Source organism: Mytilus edulis, chromosome 7 (genome assembly GCF_963676685.1).
Source record: "Mytilus edulis chromosome 7, xbMytEdul2.2, whole genome shotgun sequence".
Taxonomy (NCBI): domain Eukaryota; kingdom Metazoa; phylum Mollusca; class Bivalvia; order Mytilida; family Mytilidae; genus Mytilus; species Mytilus edulis.
In genome coordinates, this window is record NC_092350.1 from 28,790,544 (window position 1) to 28,804,699 (window position 14,156).

General features: G+C 32.4%; 1 protein-coding gene across 1 annotated transcript in view; it reads left to right on the forward strand.

The window, feature by feature from the left end:
* Nucleotides 1-14,156, forward strand: part of LOC139481196 (uncharacterized) — a 197,992-nt gene that overhangs the window by 72,151 nt on the left and 111,685 nt on the right. Inside the window, exon 17 of the mRNA XM_071264355.1 lies at nucleotides 6,304-6,449. Within this exon, the coding sequence (XP_071120456.1) occupies nucleotides 6,304-6,449 (146 nt within the window). The remainder of the gene's footprint in view (nucleotides 1-6,303; nucleotides 6,450-14,156) is intronic.

Sequence of the window (14,156 nt, forward strand, 5' to 3'; positions counted from 1 at the left end):
GTACCAAGAAATAATGGTCCATTTATAAATACACGAATAAAATTATTGGGGTGCTTATCTAACCAAGTAAATTTTATAAATTGGACCATGATGGGTTAAATCCAATTTCAAATTTTGTTTAGTTCTTTGATTACATATGTCTTGTGACAGAAAGTATGTTTTGTCACATATTTTATAGCAATTTCAATTCAGAGCTGTCTCAAACTAGTGTCCACACTTGCCCTACCTATTCATGATAGTTCGACCTCTGTTGTCGTAGCCAGATGCGTGTAGCGCATCATTTTATTTATTTGTGAAGAGGTACATATACTGTTATAGCATATTTAATTTTGCTGACCATATATTAAATCTTAATCACTGGCGTCTTTATTATAGTATTAATATCCCACCTACGATAGTAGAGGGGCATTATGTTTTCTGGTATGAACGTCCGTTCGTTCGTCCGTCTGTCTGTTCGTTCGTCCGTCCCTTTGTCCGTTCGTCCCGCTTCAGGTTAAAGTTTTTGGTCAAGATAGGTTTTGATGAAGTTGAAGTCCAATTAACTTGAAACTTAGTACACATGTTCCTAATGATATGATCTTTCCAATTTTAATGCGACCCCAATTTCACGATCCACTGACCATAGAAAATTATAGTGCGAGTGGGCATCCGTGTACTGGGGACACATTCTTGTTATTAATTCAAAATACATTTTGTACTAGCAATAACATGTGCTCATTAAGCATGCAATCTTTAGAAATTTAGCATTAAGATAACATCATTCTACTGTGTTTTGTATGGGATGTCCACCGTTGTCATCAATGCTCTTCAACTTGGTATTTGTTTAGATTTATAACTATTGTGATCTGAGCGTCACTGGTGGGTCTTATGTAAACGAAACGCGCGTCTGGCGTACTAAATTATAATCCTGGTACCTTTGATAACTTTTGCTAAAATGACAAAGTTACCAATCAAAAACATCAATTCTCTGTATATGCATCAACAAACAGCTGGCCACTCAAAAAAAATAATGTGATAGAAAAACTACCTCTTACATCAAAGTATGTTGCATTATTCATAAAAATCAATTTTAAATCTTAATCATCCCAGTCCTTCTTGTCGTTTGCTAAGGAACATAATTTTTTTAGCAACCAAGGAAAAATTCACCTCAAAATGACCAAATTTCAATTATGAACAGCTCATTTATTATGTCAGATAGCTTTAAATAGTTTAATTATTAAATGAACAGCATAATATCCTTTATAAAAATTTATGTATTAAAGTAAATCATATACGGTGAAATACAGTATAGAATATCAGAGCTAATAGCTATTATAGGTACTGTGGATCTTAAGCAAAAAGAGTAAAGTTCGACCAAATTTGGTCCCTAAAATATATTTTTTTGCAGAAATATAGCAAAATCATGACTCAGTACACGTAAAGATTAGATATTTAGCTAATCATTACTGAAAAAATATTTCTGGGTAAACATATTTTAAATCGATGGCGGATATTTCAAATTGGGTCATATTAGGGGTGTAAACTGTTCATGTAGGCCATGTTTGCTATCATACCAGACAATTTCCACCATATAAACCAACTAATATGTTATATTGATGTTGGTTCGGTGGATATGTTTGTTGAAATGACTGACATATGGTTGACAATAAAAGACCTTAATGCAAACCTTAAAAAAAGGGGTGTGGGGCGGGAGGGGGGGGGGAGGGGTAGTGACATACATTTTTTTTCCAGAAAAAAATTAGAAATAGAGAGGCACTAAAATCAAAAGAATTTTGGATGGATGCTTCAAATGATTTTCTTTAAATACAGACATAAACTAAATGGGTTCATTACTAGGTTCATTATATTTATGGAAATTTTGGTTTTATGTTTAAACATTGGGGATTTTGAGAATCAATTTATTTTTCAGGGTATACTTTGAGTTATTAAGTAAAAACTCTTTTGAATCAAAACTGAACATATAACATGGTATTTTTTTTTCTTTAATTTCATTTAAAGTAAAGGTTAGAGTTGAAAGTGTTAGAAAATCTACAAGACAATAAGCCAAGTACTGTAGAAAGCTTAGAACAGGGATGGAGTAGGATTGAAACTGTGTTTAAAGAAACATCAAGAAACACTCTATGGCTCCGGCAACGTGAATGGACGAAATGGATAAGTGATGACACATGGACTAGCATTCAGCAGAGAAAAGACATAAAGACAAAATTGAACAGCACAAAATCAGAACGAATCCAAACTACCGTTAGGAAAGAATATTCAGTCAAAGACAAAGAATATTCAGTCAAAGACAAAGAAGTAAAATGTAAAGCAAAAGCAGATAAGGCAATATACCAAGAGACACTTGCTAAAGAAGCAGAGACAGCAGCTTCTAAAGGAGAACTTAGCACTGTTTATAAAATCACGAAAGAACTAAGTGGTAAGAACACGAGCTCCAGTGTACCATGTAAGTCCAAGGATGGTAAAATACTAGCCTCAGAAAGTCAACAACTGGAGAGGTGGACTGAACACTTTAAAGAAACATTGAATGCAGAACACCAGGCAGATGTTCCAGTTATAGAACAGTTTGGAATGGAACTAGACATCGATATTAGGGAAGTATCAAGGGATGAGATCAGGAAGGCAATACTTAGACTCAAGAACGGGAAGTCACCTGGCTTAGATGCAATAACAGCTGAAATTCTTAAAGCAGACATAGAAACAAGCACAACCATGTTTCATGAACTGTTTAGACATATCTGGAGGCATGACACTATTCCAAATGATTGGGCAAAGGTTCTTATAATCAAATCTACTCAAGAAAGGAGACCAAAGTGACTGCAACAACTGGCGTGGTATAACTTTGCTGTCAGTACCAAGCAAGATACTACTGAGAGTACTTTTAAACAAAATAGATGATGCTAAAGATGAAATTCTGAGGAAAGAGCAGGCAGGGTTTAGATCAGGTAGAGGATGTATCGACCATATGTTTACACTCAGAAATATAATAAAGCAGTCCTAAATTTCATTGACTTTCGTAGATCCTTTGACAGTATTAAAAGAAGTTGCTTATGGGCCATCCTTAGGGCATATGGTGTACCTTTTAAAATAATCACCTTAATATAAGCTTTCTACAACAACTATGAATGCTGTGTATTACATAACGGTCAACAGTCAGAATGGTTCCAAGTAACATCTGGAGTACGACAAGTGTGTGAAATTTCTCCTATCCTATTCATTCCACAATAGATTGGTGTATGAGAACAACATTGGGTAATGAAATCACAGGCATCAGATGGACCATGAATTCTTTTATTGAGGATTTAGATTTTGCAGATGATATCTGTCTACTTTCCAGCAACAGAAACAACCTGCAGAACAAAACCACCAGACTGAATGAAACAGCACAAAGTATAGGCCTGACTATTAATGAGAAGAAGACCAAGCTCATGAACACCAGCAGTAACACAATACAACCAGTGTACTTGGGACATAACATCATAGAAGAGGTTGAGGACTTTACATATCTTGGAAGCATGCTAAGTAACACCAATGGAACAGCAAAAGATATGAGCCAGAATAAGCAAAGCCAGATATGCATTCTGCCAACTACAGCCCATATGGAAGAGAAGGTCAATCAGTCTGAAAACAAAGATCAGAATATACACCAGCAATGTGAAGTCAGTCTTTCTATATGGGGTAGAATGCTGGAGAATTATCAAATCAGACATGAAAAAGCTTTCCTCATTCCATAACACCTGCTTGAGGAAGATCTGTAAGATATTCTGGCCCAATACTATTTCCAACAAAGACCTGTACCACAAAAACAATCAGTGTTGTATTGAGACAGATATTACAAGTAAGAGATGGCGTTGGATTGGCCACGTATTGAGGAAAGCAAATGAGGATATCACCAAGATTGCTTTGAGATGGACACCTGATGGTAGACGAAAAAGAGGCAGGCCAAAAGAGACCTGGCGCAGAATGATAGAATCAGAGATGAAAGACCTTGGGAAAACCTGGAAGGAGATCGAGAAGAAGGCAAAAGACAGGCAAATGTTGCGAGTACTGGTTGAGGCCTTATGTGCTGACAGGCACGAAGAGGATGAGTGAGTGTGAGTTAGAGGACAAAATACTACATCTTTGTTGAAAAACCGCAATTTTGGAATGAACTGTACTTTAGGCAGATGTCAAAAAGTATCAGTGACAGTGCTACTGTTGTTCTTTTGTATTCATACTTCAATTATTTTTAAGGTCTTTTCTTTTAAGTGTTTTTCTTGTTTGTTATATATGTAGACAATAGCTAATTGCCTTTATAGATACCTATCGTCTTTGGCCCAACATGATTAGTTCCACATGTATTCAAGTTATTTTTAATACATGTGTTAACTTTAAATTGCTTGAGCTATAAATAATTTTGTTTTGACGGTTTGAGTCAATACCCATTTAGTTTCACATCAATATATGTATCATTCACATGATACAGTTATAAAAAATGTTTATAAACAATATATTTTATAAACAAGAATAAGAAAATGAGACGGCAATGCAGTGCTTAGGCCAAAATTAGTACATTGGTCTATATATATGCAAAATACTTTTATCAAAGTGACTTGTATGTCAGACTTAACTCAAAGGCAGATGGAAATTTTCTTTCTTCTTGAGCAAATTATTGTCAGCCAATCTTTCAAAAAGCAAAATACTACCTTTGAAAATTCCAATCACAAACTCTTTGAAAATTGATACAATGCATATGAAATGTAAAAAAATAGGTTAACAGGTAAATTGAATAACATTCAGGCTTGAATATCCTAACCATTTAGAAAAATAAGATTGCCCATTGTTGAATTTTAGAACAAAACTTTACAAAAGAAGCCTACCCATTGGAAATTTCTTATAGTATTTCCCTTTCCTTGCTTAGATATTTATTTTCCTGAGGTAATGGGAATCGGGAACTTCACAAGTGGTTTTTCTTTTTCTGAGCTCTATTATGCTTTCAATATGTTTCAGATGACGGTTACACGATTTATTAAGTCAATTTCTGTCAAACGTGTACCTTGTGTTTCTTAGTTTAAAGTTTTCAATACTCAGAGTTTTAATGTGATATTTCAGTGTAATAAATGTCATAAATGGTCCGGAAATGTTTTAAAAAATGGACAGGCAACATTCATAATTCAGTATGTCATTATCTGTGGAATACTTTAATGATAATTGTTGTAAAGCTGTCAAATAAATAAAATCATCATAGATTCCAGGACTAAATTTTATATATACGCCAGACGCGCGTTTCGTCTACAAAAGACTCATCAGTGACGCTTGAATCCAAAAAAGTTTAAAATGCCAAATAAAGTACGAAGTTGAAGAGCATTGAGGACCAAACTTCTTAAACGTTTTGCCAAATACAGCTAAGGTAATCTATGCCTCAGGTAGAAACGCCTAAGGTATTTAAAAAAAATCTAAATTTTGTACAGTTAATTTATAAATATAACAATATCAATGATAATTCATGTCAGTACAACAGGAATAGTGATCCAGAAATAGTATAATAAAGTTGTCTCCTAAATGATACATTTTTTTCCTATCTCTTGAGCGAAGATTTTCAAAAAAGGGAAATAACTCATTTTTCGAAATGACATCCAGATTCGTTTATGCATGAAAGTTTTAATTGTTGGAATATGTAATATGATATAATTACCCTCAATACATCCAAAAATAGTTGTTTTCATAAAAAGGACTATTTTATCATGAAAATATTGAAATGAAATATTTATTTACAAATAGAACCTAAAAAGGGGGAATTTCAGGGTAAATTACAATGACTAATATTCCTCTATTGGCAACTTTCTGCAACATTTACCCAAGAATATGTTTGCAGCATTCGTTGACAAAACATCCATAATTTTATATTTTATAGTCTTTTATGTGAGGATTTCTGCGTTTTCGCTAAAATCAGATGTAAAAAATGACAAAAATCGGCAACAATCAGTTAGTTAGCAGTTTAAATGATTAAAATCTTCTCTTATACCAATGAAAATAACAAAAAATGCTATGCTTTATCCCATTTTTACCATAAAATACAATGTTAGCCATTTCTCCTTGCTATACTAATATATACATATGATGTCACGTTGTTTCCATGGCAACCAGATTATACAGATTTTTATTATTATTTTTTTTTTAATTTGACTGTTAGTTTGGACCATTTCAACTTAAAAAAAAAAGTAATCGAAAAAAAATAATCTGGCCAAAAGTTTTCATATTCAGTGTATTATTACAGAGAATTGATGTTAAATTCTATACATATGTTCGTTTTTTTTTCTTTTATAGCTCCCCTTGGTAGCGCCTTCGAAGTTGATATTCACGACGAAGCATATATAAGAGTACATCTTGGTATCATAGACGAAAATTTGGATTTTTTAAGAGCAAAATTATGTTATAAAGGAGATACTTCATACAATTTGGACTTGTTTCAGGTAATTGTTTAACTCTAAATGATGAATATTTTTTTATGAGATTAGAAAGTCTGTAGTTATGTCATATTGTGATGCTAGCGGAACAATAAACAACTGTCGAACAAGTGGGAGGTTTCACTCACTAATCACTTTCTTTTGATGATGTTTGAACCAATTCAAGTATATGACAGTTTGTTTTCAATGCGTTTAAATTCTGATGGTTTTAAAACTATTATGTATAACGTTAAAGTTGTCATTTTTTATCGCTTCATTTATGTTTTATTATCCTTGAGATTTGGTATTTTTGTTATACTTTGGCTATTCTGTGCTTATAACATGTTTGTTGTAAATTTATGCATATAATCTGGCTTACCTGAATACATTAAAAGCTGTTTTGCTGATTATATCATAAACGTAGACTGTAAACCGATTTGCATTAATAAATGCCCATGATTACTCGACCCAGAGAACACAAGGAAATAATACATGATCTATATATTTTTTTCAAATTGAACGGATATTGCTGAAAATTTTGGGTTGTTGGAGATAAGGATTTTATCAGTCCTTTAAGAGAGCTAGTACTTGGAAATATATTTTCTTTGAATAAAATTAACAAGGAATCGATATTATTTATCTACTCGTAATGGGTATATTACACAATTGTCATTCCGTATATCGAAAAGAATTATCGTGAAAGAAAAAAATGTCAAGTATTGCGCTGGTATTACATACCTGAGATAGTACTGTGAAGACAATCTCTTCGCAAAAACACTAACAAGGTCAAAAGATAATCTAATTTATCAAGTTAAAAAGGCAAATATTAAAAAAACTATCTTATTGGTAGTTTATCATTATGATCAGTGTGTGCCAAAATCAGAGTTTAAAAGGTCACTTTTTTATCCATGTTATACTAAATCGACATTTTTGTGGCTTTTTAGCATAACCCACAAACAATTAAAACGTATATAAAGTACATCATTTTACCGCCGAACCTATTATAGGCTTGAAGAAAAATTACTGACTGTTCTTGTTATTCCAGAAAACCCTACAAATCCCAAAAGTAAATTGCATTTGTATACGCCCGAAAATTTATTTGATGTCATACTTTTGTCTGCGTCTGTATCTGCAGGCATTTAGATTCGCAGAAAACAACTAGAGTATAAGTTCATTAATCTCTATAAAAATTTAGAACAAGGTTTCATACCATTAAAGGATAGTTGGGATTGTTTCTGGGGGTCATTGTCTTAGTCTAAAAATTAAGGGCCAAATAAGTTCTGTTTTACTTTTTCACTGAAAAAATTGGTTCACAGATAATAAATGTTGTGTAATTTTATGGATATTCAAGAAATATAAGTACAAGGCTTTAAAGCCCAAACAGAGCGTTGAGATTGATGGTTTGGTTTAATTAAGAGCCAGAAAAAGGGGCCAAAACATAAACAAGCATTTTTTCATGTTCCAGGACAATTATTTGTGTATTAGAATATAGATTTCTATGAAATTGTACAACAAAGCTCACTACTTGAAAAGGGAAGTTTTTGAATGATTTTGAGAGTCATGGCCAATGCCGTTTGATAGTTAGGGATCAACAGCACTAGCACTTGTCCAGAAAATAAAAATTCCTATATACCTTAAATATTACAAGAGTACTTGACTGGCATTTTTGAAAAAAATATAGCCCGTTCATGAACTACCGTTATATTTCGAGTTCACGGTTGTTGACCCAACTCTAACTTGTTATGGTGTAATTCCAAATTGATTTTACAACGCACTGGTATATAAAACGCCTATATTTGTTGTTAGAATCTTTCAAACCATTCCTTTCCAAGTATGTCAACCTTAAAAACTTCGTATACCAACAACCAGTTGTAAATATGAGACTCCCAGTAGATGACAAATATTAAGAAAGACATATAAAGATTTGCTATCAACATTCAGTTAATTCAAACATAGCAGTCGAATATATATCTAGACGAACAAAACCGCTTCGATAATAATAAAAACCCACAATTAAACGTTAACGGAAACAACAACTGCGACAATATATCAACTCTGATATAAGGGAAAACAACCGCCGTTGACTTACACAGATAAATGATGCCGGGTTGAAAAAGTCACTGATATCCCATCCCTTGTTTAACAATATCTTTATATAGAAGAACGCGCTATGCACTTGCGGGATGAACATACAATTTTAGCTTGTGTAATCTAGTACTCGGTAATGATACTCGCGAGTACTCGAGTACTCAGATAAATCTTCGACGTATTGTGTCTGATTTAGAACAAATTGTTTTCTTGGCTATCTTCTCCTACAGTTTTGGAGGAACAACTTTAATACTTTGTAGGATGTTCATATAGTGTAGTGACGGAATAGGAAAAAGTCGATTATTTAAAAGAGTTTAATTTCATCAGGGTATACGGCTAAAAAATGGCACAGTCTTAGAAAAATGACTAAACTTGAATTTAAGATTGGTTGTCAAAAAGTCGTACGGTGCAGTTTTTTGTATTTTAGCTTTTAGCCAGAAAATTTGACATCAAATACAGAACATTAGTGGCATGCAGTTTGACTTTTTATTCAAACACTGCTCTCAAATATCTTTCTTTTTTGTTTTATTCAAACATCACACATAATGTTCTATGCATTAGGCGAAAAAGATAATCATAAAAAGCCTTTTGATGACAAATAATGAAGGTAAGTATTTCTGTAAACGGGAACAATTTGTGTTTCACCTGATTCCAACATCATATAATAAAGCGCTAAATAGTGGATTATATCGTAAAGAATTTAAGTAATAAAAATGCAATGTTTCTATTCATATACACAAATTTTTATGAAGTAAGATTGTAAAAAACGATTTTTTTTTTATTTTCAAAAATCTCTTCTATTCAAAAATTAACCTAAAACAATACTGGATAGTTGTGTCCTGTCCATGATTGGGCTCAATAATAGTTTTCGTCAAATATTTTGGACTTAATATTTCCTGTTTTTGTTGATGTTTTCTTGTTTTGTTGAATCATTTGGGTGTCCTTTATTCTTTTTTGAGGTTGTGTTCATATAGTTTTATTTATATAAGAGGCAAAATAAGTTTTTCAGTTGTTTTTTTTTAAAATAGGAATCCGACAAAATCCCCAAAAGATGACAAAACTAGAAAGTCCGTTGTAACTTGCCACAACATTTCAAAGAAGCAAACACTAAGTTTAATTCCTCTAATACTGTTATTTTCTTAAATGCAGAAGTGGATATATTGTTTACGACGTACAGTAGACTGTTATATTTTTGACACAGTTGATAGGTGTAATGATGAAATTTACCCGATAGTGCGCGAATGATTGTAACTTTATTTCGATCGATGATTCTATTTGCTTGGAAATTGTTTATTTAAAAATGAATACGAATGATGCATAAGTCTCAACAACAGTGATTACAGTTTGCACTGCAATTGGAAATGCAGAACCTTTACACAGACCTAAAGAAAACCATTTTGCTTAGTTCTTGATTTCAAATTCAGATATACTGAATATTTCCTGTCTTTTACCAACAATGTTAGTCGATCTGTAATTACATTTCATATACCCCAGTGGTCTTTTAGAAGGGGAGCCTAGGGGGCCTGCCCCCCTTTTCTTGGAAAAATTGGTTGTATATATAAGGAATCGCTAAAGCATGACCGAAGCGGCCCCTCTAAGGCGGCCAGTGAATCCGCCACTGTCTTGACATTTACTTTGATATTGACACAGATTAACTACAAACAATAATCTTTTGTAAATGACGATTTTAATTTTCCGATTTTCAATTTCCCCATATTTAAATAGTACTATATCCTCTTCGCAATAATATAATGTGCAATTTCAATTTGATACTTTACGCTCGTGAATGAGGAGTAAGTACAGACACTTTATGAACAGGGGTGTACACCCACTACTCAAAACAGGCTGCAGTTTTCAACTGGATATTCAAAATTATTAGTCGGCAACAATATCAAAACGTCATGGTAAAAGTCGAAGAACGACGTAATGACGAACATAATTCTTCTAAACACTACATAGAAAACTAACGATCAATACTAACTAAAAACCGGCGGGGATTATTTCGTGTACCCACGGAAGGAAAGTTTTGCAGATTCTGTCCCATTTGTGACACCTGAGTGTCGAACATGGAAATTTAGATTTGGTGACTTGAACTGAATTATGAGGCAGAACTGGCGATTGACACAAAATAAGTTTTTATATCGATCACCATATCACGAGTAATGTATCTTTAAAGCTCTGTAGTTATCCAACTCACTAGTAACATCTTTTCGCGGTTTAAGATGTTTGGATACTGATCTGAAAATTTGCCATTAATTTGTGTTTGATTCCGGTTTGTAACATTTTGATAATTTTGATTCACATGCCACATGTAATTACATATTGATGATACAACCGAACTGGACTCTGAGTCTTTTTGAAATATTTAGAATTAAAGATTTTATATAAAAACGTGAACATCGCTAAACTACTGTTGCCTCTGATGTTTCTTAGAAACAAACAGATAAAATAGCAGAAGGCTCGAGTCAAGAAACTAAGTCACGGGTATCAAAGGTTGTGTTTTGTGTAGTATTGTTTGTCTGTGAGTGTTTTTCTGTTTTCTTTGGCCATGGCGTTGTCAGTTTATTTTTTGACTTATGAGTTGGAATGCCCCTCTGATATATTTCGACTCTCTTTCATATGCTTGCATCTATTGTAAGAAAATAAAACTGCAACAAAGACAAGGAATAACACTCTCTAGCACAGCATATCCAAGTAAACGCTTTTCTTTAATTCAAGCTTTTCATGAATTACAAGGACATTTACAGAAGCAAGTTTTTTTTAACATCATCAGTGCGATATAAATGATAACCGTAGTTCAGATATCAAATCAATTATACAAACCTGACTGTAGGGCAGAATGATCACGACAATGAAAAAAATTAAAAGATTTCAGTCATGTGATCATGGCAAGTGTATACTGTCAATCAGAGATTGCTCTTTTACCTTTGTCTAGAGATATTAGGAGTTTCAATTAGGACAGGGGTCCTTTGAAATTTGCTAGGTGCACTGATGGAACAGTTGTTTTTATATTCCCCCATTTATACATTGATACGACCAAAATGTATTTTGCAATGACAATTTTATTTTGAATTTAATGTCCAATGATGCTGGATAAAAATGGTGAGGTACACAAACATTTTGCCACCACTCTACTCCAAGGCACAACAGGTTTAATGTCTGAAGCTTAGCATTCATATTCGCAATATTATTATAGCATTTTGGGCTTCAGAAGTATGTCGTGTTCATTAAAAACTTGAGACCAATACTGACTCGAGATTTGCTAAACCTTCCATGTAGGAACTATGTATTCCAGCCAAGGGTCTTAACATCGTAATAACTTTCCAAGATTACAAAAGTCATTTGAGGTCTGAACTACTGATCAAATGTAGTAATACATATATTTGGTGGTACATGTATGTTAAACTGTCCTTGATAGAAAAAAAATTATCTTGCGTAGCTAAGTTTGAGATTGAATAATCAAATCTTTATCCACCTCTTAAACGAGGAAAAGGCGTGTTCTGTCATTAAACATGTCTTTTTAAAGTTTTAAGTCTATTTTACAATGATTTATATTTTTATAGATACATTTTATTTCATAAAAATTGTCATGACATTGTAGAAAGTAAACTATAAGTTTGTTTTGAAATATTTTTTGTTGCCAGTTTTGCATGTACCGAATTCAACGTTAATACCCAAAACATAAGTATCCTTTTTCATTGAGGCATACTAGATAGACATCTTAACAAAAACATAATTGTTCATAATTTTTTATAAATTTTGTAAAGTTTTGGCGGTTGTTGTTCTTATAAATTGAACAAAATACATCGTTTTTAACTGAAAACTACCCCCCTTTTTGTAAAGTCGCATACGTGTACTCGAAAATCTCATTTAATGGTAGGTTTCCACATTTTTAATAACAAATTGAATAAGGAAGAAAATGAATTCAAGTTTTTAATCATTCGAGCTACTGTTAAAAGTGTATTTAAAGTAGAATTGAATATTCAATTTTGTTTTTCCTAGAAAACGACATGTGACCTTTGATCTTGATTTCTGAAAAAACTGCACCATATTTTCTTTTGACGACCAAAATATTCTCAAAGTACACATATTTTCGAATCGAATGATATATGATACAGCCGTATACCATTTTTGACGATTACAATTTCATAATACTGACTTCGTTCACCGGCCTAATACACATATCGAAGAAATCTAAAATAAATGAAACTATACTCATGCATATGACAGAGCAGAAGAAAGTAAAATCACAAAAATACTGAGCTTAGAGGAAAATCTAATAGGAAAGTCCATAATCACATGGCAAAATCAAATAACAAAACACATCAAAAACGAATGGACAAAAACTGTTATATTCTGAAAAGAAGGGGACATTGTCCATATATAGTTGTTATAACCTTTCATAAACAAAATTACTTCATCGTTGGTTATGTGTATAACTCCTCTTTTTTGTGTCAATCAAACAATGAATAACAGACAACCGTTTCTAAAAAACAAAAACAAAACTATCATAATAGCACTTTATGTTTCTTGTTTCCATGTATTCAATTAGAATCTCGTCAATAAAATCCTTCAATGTGTTAATAAAGTCCGACTTGATAGACAATTTGTAGCATCTATTCCCGTTGAGTTATTTCTTTGGATAGTACGATTGTCCCATGATTTGTCAACGAAGTGTATTTACTTGTCAAAAACGATATCTAATTATAAATTAAAGAACTATAACGTTTTAAATTAACATTTATTACACTTAATGTATATCTCATACTAATCCCGCGAACTAATCCATTTTGATTAATAATCTTAGTCAATTTTACAGCTGATCTGTGAGAATGTGTATCCGTGTACAAACACTGTTTCAAAAGTCGCTAATCAGTTCGTAGGGTTCATTACAGAGCACTTTGATTGTGTTCTTGTTCAGATTGAGAAAAAAATATCTGAGTACTAAAATTATACTTAGAGTACTCGGTCTTCCGCAGTTAATGTTTAATCCACCAATATTTGGATTTTTAAAGCCAGACGGAAACATTTCTTACAACGCTGTGGTCTTGGAATTCAAAGAAAGTTCCCATATTTTTTTATAATGTTCATTTTTCTTTTATTCTATTCGATTATCTTGATCTTTTTCATATAAAGTCATACAAAGTAGTTAGATTAAAGTGTTCATTAATCATTCTTTATAACGAAATAGACTCGATTCAGAATGATGGCATTCGTATAGTATAAATTGATTAGATGGGCTGAAATAATACCTGTATATAAAGAAATTTGTATTTAAAAGGTTTTGAATTACAAAAAAATCAATATATACATGTATATTAGGACTTTTATGGTTATTTTTGAATAATAGATCAAAGTCAGTTATTTTTCTACAAACCTATAATCATTTCGACAGTGAAATGATGTTCTTTAAATACATTTTTGTTGATTTGTGTGTTCTACTCAAAAGCAAAAAATGTAGGTTTGGCGCCAAAAGGGTTAATAGTGTTTGACTTTTTTTTAAATAACTCATTCGTTTTTGTTTAAATTAAAACCCACACATGTTTCAGCTAGGATTTCAGTGAAACATTGTCATAGATTTATTTACAAATTATTTTTTTTTAATTTAATTTTTTTTATCAAACACTGATATTGAGGTATGAAAGT